The sequence below is a fragment of the Eutrigla gurnardus genome (genome assembly GCF_963514095.1).
Source record: "Eutrigla gurnardus genome assembly, chromosome: 17".
NCBI lineage: Eukaryota > Metazoa > Chordata > Actinopteri > Perciformes > Triglidae > Eutrigla > Eutrigla gurnardus.
Genome location: NC_139928.1, coordinates 16,925,302 through 16,943,085, shown reverse-complemented (window position 1 = coordinate 16,943,085; position 17,784 = coordinate 16,925,302). Strand labels below are relative to the sequence as shown.

Below are 17,784 nucleotides of genomic sequence, written 5' to 3'. Positions count from 1 at the left end.
TACGAGATTAAATAAAAAAAAAAAGGGGGGAAATGTCTTCAATCTGCATTTGGGCTGCACTTTTTGTGCCAAATTGATGTGATGATAGGCGACGGTTTAAAGTCAGGCTTCCATGCTTTAACCGAGGAAAAGCTTTCATGATAACATCTACAGCATCGGTTGAAATCTTCACAAACGGCGTATCGTTATCTTACTGCACAGAAAGACTTGAGATAAGTCACTTTCTTCCACCCGAACCAGATGGTTCCGACGTTAAACTTCCAGGCAGCGGAGCGGCTATTGAAGCAATGACAGATCACCCATGTGTCAAACGACGCTGTAGCGTCTCCTCATAGTTGACATTCCTGCGCCTAATCAGAGGTTAAACAAATTACTGCAGCCTGCAAACCACCACGTGTCCTTCAGCGCCTGCACTGACCCGACACCCTCGCTGGAATGTGTCCTATAGAGAGTCTGGACCGCCGGAGTGTGAAGAGGGTCCGCGCATGCTGGCAAACACCTACGGGGTCTTAAGCTCTGTCCTTTGTTGGTGTGAGGACGGGAGGTACCGAGAAAGCGCTCCGGAAAACTGGGGGGAAGTTTTCTCTCTGGTGGAGATTCGGGATGTCAAAGCAAAGTGAGGTGTCGCTCATCATCTCCACACACACGTATGCACACACACACACACACACACCAGCAGCAGCCGCTGAAAGTCGATCCTTTGCTGTTAACCGAGGAAGAGCGGAGGCCTGGCGAGGCGAGGCGATGGGACTCCCCGAGGGCCTGAGCTCCATGCAGACGCCGTTGGACCCGAACCAAATCAGATATGACGGAGCACAGTACCTGCTGTACGAACACTCGGGGCCATTGGATCCTCTGAAGATACACCACCTGCTCACATGGAAATGAAGAAAAACACAGAGGCTACATAGAGAGGAGCTTCATTCGCTTCATATCAGATTTGATCGCCAAGCGCCTTTAGAATGTGCTCTTGATTCCAGTATTATAAATCGCACAAGCGTGTGGTGACAAGGATGAAGAGTCAAACAAAAGAGAAAGCTCTCACTGTGTAGCGTTGGTGCAGAAAGGATCTCAAATAGTGATTAAAAGATTTAATAAAAACATACCACGACTATGACCTCTAAGACTATGAGCGACCAAAGTGAACAAATGGCGTCTACAATGTCTGGGAATGTGTCCATAACTTTGATATTTCGCTACTTGATGACCGTTTTATAAAAGCAGCAGCTCACGGCAGGCTGTGGTATGTCGTGATTATACGTGAGAGCGCCCCTTAGAGGTGATACAAATAACTACATACCGCAGCCTGAATTGAGCTAAATGATCAAATAATCGGATAAATCGGAGACAAATATTCAAGGGGAATTAAAATAAACCTTTAGTGTCAACTTGGTTTCTTTTTGCTAACAATCAAACCTGACATCTACATTAAATTTCCCACAGATGGTTCGAGGTTGTCTCACTGTCAAATCATCGAGTGCTTCAGGGCTCACACGGACATTTTGAGCACTTTATGGAAAGTTTCCACATCTCTGCTGATTTGCCTGAGGGAATAACCCACAGATTTTAGCGTGTTGTGCCCGGGGGCGTAAGCATAAAGGATGCCAAATTACATGTACACAGAAACATTAAGGATTTAAGATGGAACAAGTCAATTCAACTCAGGGAATAAAAAAATAAAAGCCCCCAATGAGATAACATGTTTTTTGTGTCATCACGTGATATGTCACCACAAAGTGCATCACACTCAAACATTTAGGTGACATCAGTTCAAACCTGGAGGGTTCAGGATTTAAGGCCTCACAGCAGTGACATCATGTTGCCTGTGTTTAGATTAACGACTTAAATGTTTCTCACGTTGCGGGGGAAATGACCGGGCAAACCGAGGAAAGAAATCAGCAGTTCAACCCACAGAACTGGCGCAGATAGCAACCGCTGATAAAAACAAATGATTTTTAAAAACTAAAAGGACGCTGGAGAATCAACCCATAAATCCATCAGATGCACGTCGCCCTGAAAACATTGAAGCTGACATCCATTTGTGCAATCCAAGTCCCCATTTCCTTTTTTTTTGTACTACAGAGACTCTATCATCCCAAACCAACGATGTGGTCTCTGCAGAACCGTTAAGATTTGGCATTACTCTTTAGTTATACACTGATAGAATCACACTTTTGTTTTTATGTGGCGAGCGTTGTATCAAACCGCCACAACATCCATCAAGTTAATGAATTTAAGAGATTTCCAAATCTTCAGCAACAAGTTATTTGATCTCCAAAGGCCAAACAGTTTTCGTGACTTTAATAACAAGAAGAGTTGCCAGTTGCACATATTGGTTATCAAAGTATGAAATGGTGCGTCCAACTGTGGGGAGAAAAGCCAATGGTGGTTTTGAGCACATACTCCTGTGGTTTAACAAAATAAATAGAGTAGAATAAGAATGTAAACGTGAGTTGAGGTGAGGGACGCCTTCATCCAGAAAAACCTCAAAAAGGAGGCGGACGTGATTGATGGCCTGACGGAGTGAGAATGACGCCCGGTGTACACAGAGGGTGTGAAGCAGAGAAAAGGCTGCAGGTCTCGGCAGGAGCCGTTCAAACTGATAACAGCAAAGGCTTTTTAAGTCGGGATGAAAAGAGCTTAAAGTATCTTTCTCTGTCGGATGTTAGGTCTGAAAGCGTCCCAGAGAGGCTTTAAATCATGTTACGACACCCTGGGAAGTCGAAGCCAAAGAGCATGCTTGTTTGTTTTATTCATAAAATTAAGTGTTATTTTCTATTCCTGTGACAAAGAATCCGCCCTCCCCCAAAAAAACCCAAAGGAAACCACAGATGTCAGAAAATATGATAAGTTGGATGGAGAAACGATCCAATTTTGTGCCTTTTGATTTCGGAGCTCAGTGTTGGTAACGTTCGAAAGGTTGATGTAACGAGTGAGAAGTGTGTGGCCAATTATTGCTCCAGAGGCTGCTGCGGTCACAAGTAATGAAGTGTGATTGCTGACTGGCGCGACGCGAGCCAAAGGAAACATGTTTTTATAAGATCTCTTGTAACGAGACCATGTGTCAAAGCAAACAGACCAGATGTTTCACCAACACGTTCAATATCTGTAGAATACAGTGGATGTCGCATGCAAATCACCAAGAACAACAATCTAAGTAGTCCTAATTTTCTCGTAACATTTTAACAGGACGTAATGCTCTAAAGTGCCATAATGGATACTTTCATTTGAGCAGATATTTATCAAATTAGCTTCGCTCATGGCCTTGACTGTTTTTAATGCAGAATACAAACTGTGTTCCAGTTGTGCTGTCTTGTGATTTCATTTTATAATTGTAGGTTATTGCAGATATGGTCATGGATGGACATATTCCCCTTCTACGTATCACGTAGATTTGTAAGGATGTTGAAAAATGGAACATTTTTGCCTATTTGTTCTAGTATTTATTACTCACATAAGATAATTTTGCTCAAAATACAATCATTTTAAGCAACCGGCACATTTCCCATTTGGAAACACTGCAAAAGAAGCTTGTTTTATCTGAATAATTAAAAAAGAAATATTTAATTGTAATAATTCTGTATAATATATTGTCAAATAAAGTGTCCTGCACTTTATTCTAATAAAAAAAAAACATAATGTAAAACCTCAATGAAAACTACCTAGAACACTGAAAAAATTGGAATTTAGCCCATAGTCAATTTGGTTTGACTAGTCTTTAAAAGACTGTGCACTCAAACCCGGCTTCTCATCTCATCTGCCCACCAACAGTCAAATTCTTACCTTCATAGCAGCTAACAAGTCCCTTTGGTACAACTCCTGTTGTTAAATGTTAAATGTTACTAAACATATTAAGTTGACTTGACTTGATTTAATTTTCGCCGCATCATTGAAATTAAAACCACGCAATGGCTGATGGGACGTTCTGATTCGCGGCTCTCGGTTGTTGAGTGAGTCGTGGGTCCGGTTGTGACTTTGGTCTGAGTCGCAGCGGCTCTACATAGCCACTAGAGGCGCTAGTGGGCCATGGGACTAATGTTAAACACCACAGAACAAGACGGGCTTCCTGCCCAGCTCAGCGTTTGTAGCTACAACGAAAAGAACTACATTCGACAAAGAACCGACTCGTTTGCAGCCGACACTCGATTCCACCGACTCAGTGAATCACGATTCAAAGAACCGACTCTTTGGTAAGTAAGTTCTCTCTGTTTTCTGTATTGATGATTAAATATGAATAAGGATAAAGAATGAAGTTCAATTTAGAAAACTTGCAAATGGTATGAATTCACTCAACCTCGAGTGAAGGTGAATATTAGCATGCTAACAGAATAAACGTAGCATGTTAGCCTTTGCCATTGTGTGCATGTTAGCTTGCTGACGTTAGCATTTAGCACCGAAGCACCAGGTTGCTATTTAAAGCCAGCGCTCAGTGACACAGAGAAACATCTTTAACATAAAACAGTCCCATTTAAAGCCTCGACGTCTGTAAACACGTGCCACTCCGAGGAGCTCCGTTTTATCTTTTATCATGCTGCCTTCCTCTTCTGCTTCTAACCTCTTCACGGCGTAAAACATTGTCATGGAAGCTGTCACATAAATCCAGACCCGGGGACCTTTAGTCCTTCCCTCGGCCTCTAACGACTCGTCTGGCTCCAGCGGTGCTCTCCGTCATCCTGTCGGGCCCTCAGCAGGGACCCCAGGTTTCCTCTCGGCCTCCTGCATTGAGCTTTCATTTACTGTCTTTATTTATCAGGGCCAAGTGGCACAGCCAAACAATAACACACAGGCCCTTCGGAAGGAAGTATTAGTGGATTACATCGTGGTTTACGTTTCCCGGGCCAGCACAGATTTGTGCGGCTGGCCTCTTTGTTGATTGAGGTCAGCGTCGTAGAAATGCACGAACCCCTCCGTTGTATCCAAACCGTTCTTTGGTGTCGTTATTTCGGACGATTTGTCAAGAGTTGAGTGTTTGACTGTTAGCCCCCGGAAATGAACATGACATTAAATCCATCAAACGAAGTAAAGTAAAAAAAAAAACAAAGCAACATCCTCTGAATCCTGCTTACAGCTGTTTCATTTACTCACTTTACAAATAAACCGCGCTACGGCTGCGATCTAGAGGAGAGTTATGAACATATCTCTGTTGATCCGATCATTGCAACAACAGGATTCCAATTACGTATAGAGATCACCCCCCCCCTTGAGGTCAAGACAAATCAGCGTCACATTCGGGGGTCAGAGGAGCAGCTTGAGAGACGCATTCCTGCACAATTAATGTGCAATAATAGGGACGGCCAAATAAAACAACCTAACAACGAGCAGCCAGAGGTAAACAAAGCAGCGGCAGCGAGCGTGCAGATGTTGATAAGCAGGAAACGCAGGTGCATTCGATCCGGAGTTGGACGTCCTCTCCCTTCGGTGGGGTCGACCACCCGGCCAGAACTGCCTTTCTGTCAGGATAAGCGCTGGTTCCCCACCTGCAGCATCGCATGCCTTTCTAGAGGCCGAGGTGGAATGAAAACCATCTGAACGTTGTTCAGCACCGCTGTGCAAAGCCTAATGGAAACCAGCAGACGGTTAACGGCATTTTAATGCATGTCATCATCACTTTTAGCACCCGTGGATCCAGTGTTATTTGTTCACTTTTGACAAGTCTTCAATATGTTGTACTGTTTTCTTATATTTAATTTATTCAGTGTATCTTTTGGCGAGTGAGTCAGCTTTTAGCTATTATCCTCCGTCTGCATTTCATGATTTTATTGTATTTCAGCTGCACCTTTTATTCTGTTTTATTATTCATGCTGTTTTATTACTTCTGCTGTTATGATTATAGGTTTTAAAGGTGCACTATATTCAGAGCATTAATATAGCAGCCACATCTATTTGTCTGTTTCTCCCTCTGTGTGTGTTGTAATGCGAGCTTCTCCTTGCTTTGTTCACATAGCCGGGCCCACTGTTTTGTTTTTTCTGTATTTTTTTTTTGTGGGGAAAAGTGATTTACAGAACAGCCAAAGACAGGAACAGGGATATTACAGAAGAGAAGGACAACAAATAGATGAAAACAAAACATCACGATTCAAAAAGAGAAACAAGAAAAAAACAAGTTTGTTTGAGAAGTGTTGAATGAAGGTAGCAAAATAGTTTTCAACATGAATATACTGTAAAATAGGGCGAGTTGAACTGAACAAGCCTGTATAAAAGGTGCTGTATACATAAAAGTTTGATTGAACGACTTGTATCAGAAAGTGGATCTCATAAGTCCTCCATTTTTCAATCGACAAAGTCTAATTTTCAAAGGCAGCCAAATAAATCAAACAGGCTGAGATAGTGGGATAAAAGTTATTTTTTAATATAGTCTGCTAAACTGTAAACATAACTGTGATCTTATTCAATAAACAGTGTGAGTGGTTGCTGAATCATTAGTAAGGTGCACATGTTTTTTTTTTTAAATAGAAACCTGAACTAGTGAGCTGAACAGACCTCTCTGTCCTCGTGGAGCCTCACAGAGCTTCAACAATGAAATCACAGCGCCCTCTACTGGTAGACTGACACCCTCACATGTAGACTTCATGTTTAAAAGCTCTCTATAATGAAACCTGACTGTCTGTCAAACTGTACGTCTGTTCTACAAGACAAAGGGTGGAAAGACAAAATCAAATCTTATTATTATTATTATTAAGGATGAATGTTTCTCCTTTTGCTGAGAAATGGTACAAACTTGCTTCCCCTTCCATCAGAACTGATCCAGGTCCCTGTGGATCTGCTGTCATATATAATGTAAAAACGGCCTCGGAGGTGGTATCCAGCTACATTTAGGAAAAAGCTCCATGTGGTGCTCTACAAAGGAAACAGGGTTTGAGGGCTGTCTTGGATGAGATAGATGGACTGTGTGACCTTAATTGACCTTGATGTGACTGTCAGTAGTGCTGTATTTCTGTTTAAATTACATACTTGTGTTTCACTTAAAATCAGTTTCAAGAAGCAGTTCCATCCAGGTATTCTTGTCATCCCTGGAACCGCAGTGAGCCTGTTTGTCCTTGTGGAGGAGCACCAACCCTCCTCTCGGAGCAGATCACCACGTTGACTTGGTCTGAAGAAACATCCTGAGTCACTTCCACTCTCCGTGACGGACTGCCAACAGCTGCAGCTCCTCGTCCCTGAGCCAACTTCTATTTATAAATCACCCTCCTCTGCAAACACACATAAAACGACAACGTGTATGTTCGCATAAAACGCAGCTCTTAAAACGGCAGTAAACACCCCCGCCCCGGCTCTGCTGAGCAAAGCGTAGCGTGTCTGTTGTTGTCGCTGATATCGGGATGCGTGCTGCTCTCTGCTCTCCTGCAAGATTAAAGCCCTTCATTTGTAAGCAGGAGATGGTCGTCTCGTCCAGGTCTCATGTTCTTTCAGAAGCTCCTTGTTTCTCTTCCCACCTCCGATTAAGTGTCTCCTTGTATCTGTGATACTCTGTTTATGTCTCGGCCTTGTCTTATAGATTCTGATTATAGCTACAACAGTGTTCTTTTTTAGCGGAAATAGTGGGGCAAAAAAATTCTTATATGCTTTTTTCCAGTAAGATTTAATCAATGTTTGTGATGTCATCAAGTAGAAAGTTTGTTTTAATTTTTTTTATACTAAACAAACTTTATTCTATTTGTGTTCTCAGCCGTCAAACATTCCCCCTCGGTGCTCTCAATGTCATCCATAACATATTATTAATCGGTTGTGTAGCAACGTCACACTTTATACTCGACGACGTAGCAAATTTGTTCTGTGTGTCTTTTGCTTTTTTTTCATACCTCTCTGCTAATGGTCATCATTTAAGCTTCTACCTCCCTTCCCCCTGTGAAAATGTGTCATAACTGCAAAACTAGCAACACAAAGGACTAGTAACTTACAAGTTAATTTACTCAAGTATTGTCTTTTACTTCTCTTGAGTATTTGGATTTTAGGCTTCTTTCTGCACTGCATTTATCTGACAGCCATATTTATATTCCAAAATATGGACACATGACGAGCATAAAAAATATGATGCATTGTTACAGGTTAAACTACCCAAATGGATATAAAATGCAAATTAGAGGGACGTTCTGTTATTTTTTTAGGCTCACTTTATGTAAATTGTATGAACACCTCCACCTCTTCACCACTGGGATTTACAGCTTTCAGTGCCATCAGTTCATTGTCTCCCAGTATAGGAATTCATCTAAATGTGGGGTGTTTTAATAATGTGCAGAAGAGCTCATATACTGCATATGAGTTTTAATATCTTGCAGAGCTATGAAGTTAAAAGTGAGGTAATCCACCATTTCTTCACAATCACATGTCATATTTTGCTCCTTTAATAAGGTTTTACTGTGATTAAGTGATTCTCCTTTGCATCTGTGCACTTAAAGAAGATTACCCCCCCTGTGGTCCACGCCCTGCTTACCTCTCTAGTTACAAACTGTGTGCGTAGGGTCGACCCGCGTCAGGGAAAGCTGATCGGCTGGGATGACTTGAATACTTTCCACCGTCATGTTAGGGGTTCTGCTCACCCCGTTTTAGAGCCATAGCTGCCAGCGTCAGGGAAGGAAGCAGCAGAGGGGAGAAAGAGTTACAGGAAGCAAAAGGAGGCGATGGATATGTTCATGCTAATCAGCTGTTCACTTAGCGGGATTAGATGTGCCTAAACTGACACATTAATACTCATAATCATGTCTGACAAGCAGACCGGCCAAAGGAAAGCATCCACCCTGAAGAACATCAAGAAGCTCCGCACCGTGGCCATGGTGTGCAGCCTGGCGGGCAGCTGGCAGCAGTGGGTGACGGAGAACGAGAAGAAGCAGGCCAGTGAACCGAGCGGCTGGGCTCCAGCTTCTCTGGGAGGACCAACGGAGACACCCGCGAAGACGTGGGTCCCAAAAAAGCCTCGTCCCGCTCAGATCCAACCAACAGAAGCTTCTCGGAACCACGTCGTCGCTTCTGGAGGGACTCGGGAGGCATTAACGCCTCACAAAGATGCATCCGAGACTGAGGAGGTCGCGACCTCAGCCGAGCCACCGGCTCGTATTAAGGTGAAGCAAGTGGTGAAGACGGTGACCAGCGGGGTCGGGGAGAGAAGTGTCGGCATCGGGCTGCTGACGGAGAAGATCCAGAAGGAGGCCCTGCCGATGGGCGAGGAGGTCGACAGGCTTCTGAAGGCAAGGAGCTCACCTACACGCCGCAGGAAATGCTCCAACATGGTGTCATCCTTGACCAAAAGCTGGAAGCAGGTGGAGAAAGAGCAGAAGCTTGGAAAAGAGGAAGGAGGTCCAAGAGATGGTGGTGATGAAGACGACGGTGGAGACCTGGAGGAGAGGCTGGACGTAGAGGATGCTCAAACACATGGGACAGTCTCTTTAAAGGAAGGAGACTCTGAGTCAGCAGTGAGGATTAAAAGACCGCCCGTCCCAATGTGAGTTTCACGTGGTTCATTTTGTTTTTCTAGTAAAGAGAAAAAGTCGTTTTTGAACAGAACGGGTTTTAAAAATGCTTAAAAAGCCACATATAGACTCTAATTCGAAAAGGTCGGATAAAACAGAAATGTGATCTTTCCTGAAATCCATTAATATTGCTATACTGCTCTGTGCATGTGAGTCAATAGTTATGTATTTCCATAATCTAACTCTTCTCCCAGCCACAGAAAGGAAGCTGGGGATGCCAACAAGCGCAACGCCCTCTCCAAGCATTACAGCGCTGTGGGGAACCTGAAGAGCCGCTGGCAGAGCTGGGCCTCCGAGCACACGGTCAACCAGAAACTGAACCCCTTCAGTGAGTACTTCGACCACGATTACTCCATGTCCCTCCGCCTCCAGAAGGGCGAAGACGGCTACGGACGCCCCAAGGAAGGCACCAAGACTGCGGAGAGGGCCAAGCGCGCCGAGCAACACATCCACCGCGAGATAGCCGACATGTGTTACGTGATCAGGACTATGGCCGACCCGGACGTGGACGGAAAGACACGCATCACGTTCGGACAGCTGTTTGACAGATACGTCCGCATCTCCGACAAGGTGGTGGGGATTCTGATGAGAGCCAGGAAACACGGGAAGGTGGCGTTTGAAGGGGAGATGCTGTGGCAAGGCCAGGACGATGGAGTTGTCATTACTCTGCTGGTGTGAGGTCAACACCCGGGTCATCGTTGTTTGACTAAGAGGAGGATTCAAAATCAAACTTGATACAAATTGGACACTTGCAGAACAATATCAAAGGAATATGGAGACGGTGTGGAATCAGATTAACCAAAGAAGCATTTTGCTGCTATTTTGGTAGATACTTGATATTTTATATACGTTTTTAGAAATCCGCACTTTTTGAAGTCCTAGCTTTCGGCTGCTTAAGTTTCCATCCAGAGTCGATTCTCCTGCGTCTCGTTTGCACTTTCTTAATGGCTTATGTTAATGAGATTCTCACAGCCTACGTGTTAATGTACCAAACAACCAGCAGCTCTGCAGCGTAGTGCAGCACAGTAATTCAAGCACGGATTGGGTTTCATTGCCTGAATACCTGCAGCTCAGCAGTCATTTTGCTATACGGGGCACAATGCAGAGGAACAGAGCCGACCACGGCACTTCGCCTTGTCCAACGGGCCTGTAATGGTGGCTTTGATTGTCTGGGGAAAAGGAAACTTTCCTTTTCTTGTCCATGATATGGAAATATCCAAATAGAAGAAAGGAAAATGCCCTTTTAACCCTTTCAGAGCACATCCCAGTCATATTATGCCCCTATTTAACAATACATGTTGAAAAAATTACAAAAACAAAAGTCTATTTTAATCAAAATCCAATATCTTCTTCCTGGAAAACAAAATCTGATGCTGCCTACATCAGCTAGTACCAACTAATTTCAACATTGTAAAATCAATCCATCCATCAATAAATCTGTAATTTCAGCTCTGCACAGAGCCAGAGGAGGTCATTTGGTTGTTAAACCGACTTCCTCGACTTTAACGCAGATAATCACACTCATTTTACGATTGCCATTTATTCATAAAAATATAATTCCTATTCATTTCCACCCCTTTGTTTTCGGCTCTATTTTTAGTATGCTGGAACTTATGACTCATGACATTTCTCTTTTCAAAAACTCATTATGACAAGAAGAAAACACGCACACACACGCACACACACACACACACACACACACACAAACCTCTCAGACAGGCTGAACATGTTGTGTCGTACATACCAACACACCTGAAGAACACACTTCCTCATACTTTCACCTGCATTATCATCAATCCAGGGGATCAGGAATGAGAAACAATCAGACTTGCTTCATGTCTCCCTGAGTAGTGATGAAGAGCTGCTCCAGGTGCTTCCTCCATGTTTGTTCTTTCACTTTAATGTCATGACTAATTGACTACTAGGGTGTGTGGAATTAGTTTTTGGCAAAGCTCATGTGTACACTCACTCGTCGGCAGCGTCACACAGTGAAGAATGTTTACAGACAGAAAAGTGTGATGGACAGGTTTAATGGCTTGACACTCTGCCTCATGGGCACAAAAAGAGCAGCAGCCAACCAAGTGATGAAGGACGGAACACGTCTTAATGAGTTAAAGCTTTAGAGATGAATCTTGTTACCTTCCACAGACGCAGGCTTAATTGTCAGTCTGATTTATTTCATTTTTATTATTATTATTTTTTCTGGATCGTGTAAGTGAGGCCACGCTGAGGAAGATAGGTGTGTGCCCTCTCTAGAAAATGACTTTATTGTTGGTTTGGACACAAGGCTGTAGCCTATACGTTGACATGTGCACACATTTAATAGTGGAAAAGGAACTTTTTTTTTTTTTTTAATCCTGAAGTCATATTTTTAAGGCCATTTGTTATAGATGCATTCTTATATTTTCAGTTCATAGGAGACATCCCTAATTCAGAGTTAAGGGAGTCTAAATGTTCTCTTGCCTGCAGAAACACATGAGTAAAAAGTGTCTCATCTTACCCCACTCTCCCCTACGAGTACATTACACAAGTCAATGTACTTTTACATAACTCAGATGTCCTCAGAATAACATTACTTTCACATCAGTAAAGTATTATAGTCTTCCCATCTCTCTCCTGCTGACATTTCTATGCTTTATTATTTCTCAATTAGCCTCGGGCACGTGCACAAAAAAAAAAAAAAAAATGACGGAGCTCGCTCATTTCCCAGGAAGCGCTGAGCCTACACTTCCCAGGATCCTTTGCGGCGCGGGCAGCAGCTGGGCGCTCCTCCGGCTCGCCCGCAGCAAAGTGACAACACGCCGAACAACAAGGTGCAATGAGAGAGCGTTGACTTCTACGTCTCGCGCCCCGCTCCCCTCGCGAGCGATGCCCAGACCCGTGGAGTAGCGTCATGGCCGTCCAAGGTAAGGGGAAGCGCTGCTTCCGGTGTTTCTTTACATCTGTGTGTCCGTGTCGGAGACGCGAGTCGGCGGCTGTAATTAGCGCTGTGGCGGCGGCGGCGGCGGCTGTGGTGCCGTCCGCGCGCGCCTCAAACCAGACACAGCCGGGTCACCTGTGAGAGCCCGTGATTGGCTGATGTGTCCCCTCCGCATTACGAGCACCGTCCGGGGGCTTCTTATCCTCTCACTGTGATGGTTAGACGCACACCTCTTTCTCTGTTCACATTGTTGCCGTGCGTGCGTGTGCGCGTGCGAGCCGTCGCTGGTTAACAGGTCTGCGAACCGAGGAGCGTCCGGTTCTTTTCCTTGGCGGAATCTTCTCCGGGCGTGTCGTGCACTCCGGTTGTCCACTCCGCAGTGCTTCTGAGATAAACACCGGGGACTCTTTATTCTTTTTTTTTCTTCTCCCCTTGAGATTTTGTCTTCTCGATAATACCCCCCCCCCCCCTGGTGATTTCGTGCGCGCGCTAAGCCGGTTCCACATCCCCGGTCCGGTTGAGGCTGCACGTCTGGCAGCAGGTGGTCCGGGGAAGTCGCCCGCGTCTCGTCGGTGAACAATCCTCCAAGGTGAGAAAAGTGACTCGGGATGCTCGGCCAGTCTCCTCACCTTATCGGGGGCATCTTGTGGATCCAGAATCCGATGAGAGGTATGTTGGAGAGGGAAGGGGGGGAGACGGACTCTCCTTTTGAAAAGGCGTTTACCAGTCCAGTTTGTGTGTGTTTATGTGCGTGCGTGTGTTTGTCCGTGCAGGTGTGATCGGTATGAGACGTGGCACACCTGCAGATCAGGTTATTAATCTCACACAGCCATCACAGGCTGTGCACATAGTCTGAGATGTATCCGCTGTAATCATGCTGTGTTTGTTGTTATTGTGCTGCAGGACCTCTTGTTTCCCCTCATGAAGGAACAGAAAATGGACTATTATGAATATGCATGGTATGAAAATGCCATGTCATCATTAATCTGGCCCAAATAACATGATATTATCCCAGAATCCTCTTCAAACGGCAGTAGAACATCCCGGAATCACATTTTTTAAGATAACTGTTTTTATTGCATCACAGAACTTTTTTTAGTGCAAAACAAATAAACCATCTTCAATAAGGTAATCATAAATGATAATTTCTCCTTCCAACATTGTGTTTTTTATTACATGACTCCCCGTATTTAGAAAATTCAGACTCTAATTTTCTTTTTCAAGTCCCTCTTGATTATCCCGAAAATGTAAATTTACCACGATTAATTTATTCTGAGTGTCTTTTGTCTAAAATAGCGCCCCATCCCTAATTGTGCACCCCTTGATCAACATTTTACACGAGGAGCACCTGAAGGCATCACAAGAGGTCTCCTCCTCTGAACAACAGCTTCTCTGTTCCCCCCCATTTCCCCAATCAAGAAAACAATTGTGCACCTCTGATGTTGTATCATATTTCTGGTGCCGTCAGCTGACCTGCAGGTGTAAAATATATAACCACCTGTTTCACAGCGTGAAACGGCATCTTTAGTGATCTACAGTGTGAGAGCATGCAGCCATATAGCATCCTTCCAGCAGCATATATCTCTCTGTGTAGCTTCACTCATGCGTCTCTTGAGATTCGTCTTTCATAGCAGGCAGACGCTGCAAATGCACACTTTGTTCCAGAGCTGAATGCTTTATCCATTATCCAGTTTCATCCCTTTTTTTTCATACACAGATGAGTAACGATGATGGGTTCGTATTTTATTTTATCTCTTTGAGAAACGTACTTTATCCTCTCTCCACAAACCCCGGGGAGGTTTCAAAAAATGATGATGCAACTTCCATCATTTTCATTTCACTATTTCACATACAGAATAATCCCACAACTATGACTTAAAGAGAACCGAGGTGGTGGAATGCAACGTAATTTTGACAGGAGGTGACGACGATCCAAAGCTCTGCTTCTTTTAGTCGTTGCCGCGGAAACGTGAACGCAAAGCTTGACATGCAGCGTCAACACAATTTGCGACTCCGGCGGTTCAAGGAGCTGTAGGACAAACTCGGCGCATTCAATCGTGAGTCTCCGACTTGTGTCATTGAGGGAGGTGAGTTATGGGAGTCGTGTCCCCCTCCTGTCCTCGGAGTGGGGGGAATGTGTCCGCCCGAATGATGGAGAAAAACTGCACTCCTGAACACAAGGTCGGATCAGATTTTACCAGAGCGGCCGCATCATCCCGCACAGCCCTGAAATACAAAACTTCTCCTTGACGGTGATGATGAGGAGAGGAACGAGGAGTTCAATGCAGGGGTGGCACCACTGTACTTAAATAAAGCTTTGAGGTACTTGTACTTCAGTTAGTATTTCTGACACCACTGTGTTTGTGAGTACTCATCAGATTCAGATTTGACATGAAACTTCTCAGATGGTTTCATTTAATGTTTGAGGCCCAAAGAAGTAAAAAAGGTTATTTATTTAAAAACAAAGACAATATAAAGAAAAAAAAGAATAGATATCTATGAAGCAGAATTCTTTTATTTCTATTTATTTATTTAATTCCCCTAATATTCATTTTTAGACCCTTAGAGGGGCCGAGGACTAATGTCAGGAACATTAGAATTAACCAGCTCGGGTTGTGAAATCTTCTTAAAAAAAAGTTTATTCTATAGTTTGAATGATTGATTAAAAAGTTCTACTAATTGATTTGCATACTGACCTCTATTTCTAAATTTGCCACATTTAGCTAAAAAGCCCCGTATCTTTGGCTCTAATTAAATGTGCTTTCTCTGGGTGTATAAGGAAAGCTCTCCCTGTGGATGGGACAAAGCAGCACCATCACTTATCATTTGAGATGTGACGTGTGAGAGTAATCACAACGGCTCTGCAGAGTCACTGTTTTCTGTTCCAGTGCTCCGCCAAGCCGTCTAAGACGAGAGAATATAGGTCAAGTCTTTAAGAATTTATAACACATGAGAAGACAATAAGCTCGCACTTTCATGTGAGCGTTACTTTGGAGGACGCTTTCAGTCCGGCTCAAATGATTCAATTTACACACTAAAGAACCGTTTAATCGGCTTTAAAAGGGTGTTAAAGAGCATAATAGCTGCTTATAGGTCAGACTGCAGTAATCTGTTCATTGCCTCTCTGAGCATCTTTTGAAGAATGTGTTGTGTGGCTCCTGACACACTTCTCACACCTGCGTGAGGTGTGAGACAGGTTGTTGCATCATGTAGGACAGTAAATGGCGTGCTCTCTTTGAGACGGATTTCTTCATGACTGCGGTTTCACCTCATACTCGACGCCGGCTTGTGGATCCACAAAAAAACGATATTACACACTTTAAAGAAAAGCATAAAAGCACAATAGGTCCTCTTCAATTTTTCACTTGCATTAAATATTAAACCAGATCGGTCTCTGCTGATCAGTACTCTTGTGGTTGTGGTCTTGGCTACCCCCATGAAGGGTTCTTTTCAGTCTGAATTCATGCTTACATCATGCTTATGTCATACCAGGCTGGCTGTAAAAAGGCCACATGACCTTAAGGCTGTAATGAAGCGCGAGCTTTCATACAAACATGTGACCAATCATGTGTTTCTGCATGTAGATGCATAGAAAGGAGCCAAGAACCGGACTCCATGGCGGTCCGCGTTGAACCCCCGGGCCCGAGCCTCTTCATCCCTATCCTCCTCTCCGTGTCCTGCCCTGCTCTGCATGCCTGTGCATCCATTCAGAAGACTCATTTCAAATCCGTCCCCGGGATCTGGACCCAGGAATAGAATTAACCGAATAAACATGTTCGTTTGAGTCGGTGGAACAGGATTACATCTTAGTCGGGCTCGTCAGGAGTTGCTACGGCGATGGGGGGGGGATTAAGATGACGGGAGATGTAGCCGGTGTCATAGGAGCAAGGTGTTGTGTAATCATCCCTTGGGTGGAACTACTACAACCATCTTTGATGTGCCGCGCTGCAAGTGCTGCTGCCTGGAATTTAAAATGAGAGCTAAGCAGAAAATACAAATAGAAAATAAGAATAGAGGAGAGGAGGGGGAGTTCAGAGTGTAGTAATGTCAGCATTTCTCACGTCATTCCCTTACCTCGTACCTGGAGGGAATCTGTCTAACGAACGTCAGGAGTTTACGCATTACACTTCTCTCCCATCGGTGCTGCTGCTGGTACAGGTTCTGGAAAAGCTCTTGTAGAACTACATTCCTAATAAAACAGTTTTTTTAGCTCACATAACCTCAGACTACAGCCCAGTGGAGAACTCAATTTAGAAGCAGCAAATTATACTTATTTTCACATTTATGTCACACCTGCACGGCGACTTTAAGTGTCACCTGCAGCCTCGGGACGCTACGGCTTAATCAACATTATCGCACACTGACACACACTGATTGACACACACAGCGATCAAAGAGGGACAAGGTGCACATTTCTGATGAATATGCAGAGGAGTGAAGGCAAAATGATGAGAGGAGTGTTGTGTTGCTTTTTTTTTGTTTTTTTTTGTTTTATGCAAATCATCCGCAGCAGCAAACCTGGATTCAGCACCGCAACGTTAACCTGGCTGACCGAACGGAACAGAACAAAATCTTCCCTACGCATTATCTTTATCGACTTTCATGACGTACGAGGCAAATTAAACCCAGGGGATGAGATAAATATCGCTGCATTTTCCAGTCGCTCATCGATCACTTCGCCATAAAGAACAAGCCAGCCCCCTTTTCTTTCTTTTTTTTGCGGGCGCCTCTCTTCTCCTTCACAAACGTCGACCTTTGTGCTTTTCTGTTGAGATGTTCTGCAGCGTTTGGCACCCCGGCGCGTCGGCGAGCAGAAGCTTGGCGGCGAGTCAGCTCCGGTCCCCTGATGACCACGAGGCTCTCCGGGTTTCTGTCCTGGGGGGGGGGGGTTGATTGAAGTGTGAGGCAGGCCTGTGTGTCGCCGGGTGGGAGTCAATGTCAGGTGAAGACGGTCATTATGAAGCGGGACTGCAGGGTTGAATGGTTGGACATCGTTTGGTGCAGTAATGAGTAAATGTATACGCTGGTGTCGGAGGGAGACTTTGGAGTGAAACGGTCTGAAAACAGCTGGATGGAAGGTAATAATGGCAGCAGAGCTAATAATTACGCCATGAATTTAATCAATAAAAAAGCAATATGAGGTGGTACAATGGGCTCAGAGCAGATTAAAGAGGCTCTATTCTGCCTTTTCCCTTTCCTTGAGTGTTCTATAGCTTTTTTTTGTAGAGAATCTCCAGAGTTGCAAAGCCTGAAGTCTTTGTCCAAAGGGAGTTACAATCCCACACAGAAACTCTGCTTCAAACGCAACTCAATGGAAGTCTTGCCTTTTCTTCAGTAAAGTGGTGATGTCATTGAGTACATTTGCATAATATCCGCACAGCCGCTCGCTTGGCACGCCCT

The 17,784-nt window shown here is 44.3% G+C and overlaps 2 protein-coding genes across 3 annotated transcripts in view; both read left to right on the top strand.

Moving 5' to 3' along the window:
• The first annotated feature begins 8,529 nt into the window (after positions 1–8,529).
• abrab (actin binding Rho activating protein b) lies at positions 8,530–10,991 on the top strand. The gene is made up of 2 exons (XM_084031872.1): positions 8,530–9,436; positions 9,659–10,991. Exons 1-2 carry the CDS (start codon positions 8,697–8,699, stop codon positions 10,140–10,142), a joined length of 1,224 nt encoding a protein of 407 aa, XP_083887998.1. The 5' UTR covers positions 8,530–8,696; the 3' UTR covers positions 10,143–10,991.
• Positions 10,992–12,224: 1,233 nt separating this feature from the next.
• The window catches only part of samd12 (sterile alpha motif domain containing 12), an 81,976-nt gene continuing 76,416 nt past the window's right edge, over positions 12,225–17,784 (top strand). The window contains exon 1 of one of the 2 annotated variants that reach the window (XM_084032764.1): positions 12,225–12,370. In XM_084032764.1, the coding sequence (XP_083888890.1) occupies positions 12,358–12,370 (13 nt within the window). In that variant the 5' untranslated portion in view covers positions 12,225–12,357. Of the gene's footprint in view, positions 12,371–12,905; positions 13,054–17,784 lie in introns of those variants that run through there. The other variant, XM_084032763.1, reaches the window with a different exon arrangement.

Excerpts from the sequence above, each read along its gene's own strand:
- abrab (XM_084031872.1), top strand. The coding sequence starts at position 8,697 with ATGTCTGACAAGCAGACCGGCCAAAGGAAAGCATCCACCCTGAAGAAC. Across the intron at positions 9,437-9,658 it reads AAAAGACCGCCCGTCCCAAT|CCACAGAAAGGAAGCTGGGG; the intron begins GTGAGTTTCACG and ends CTCTTCTCCCAG.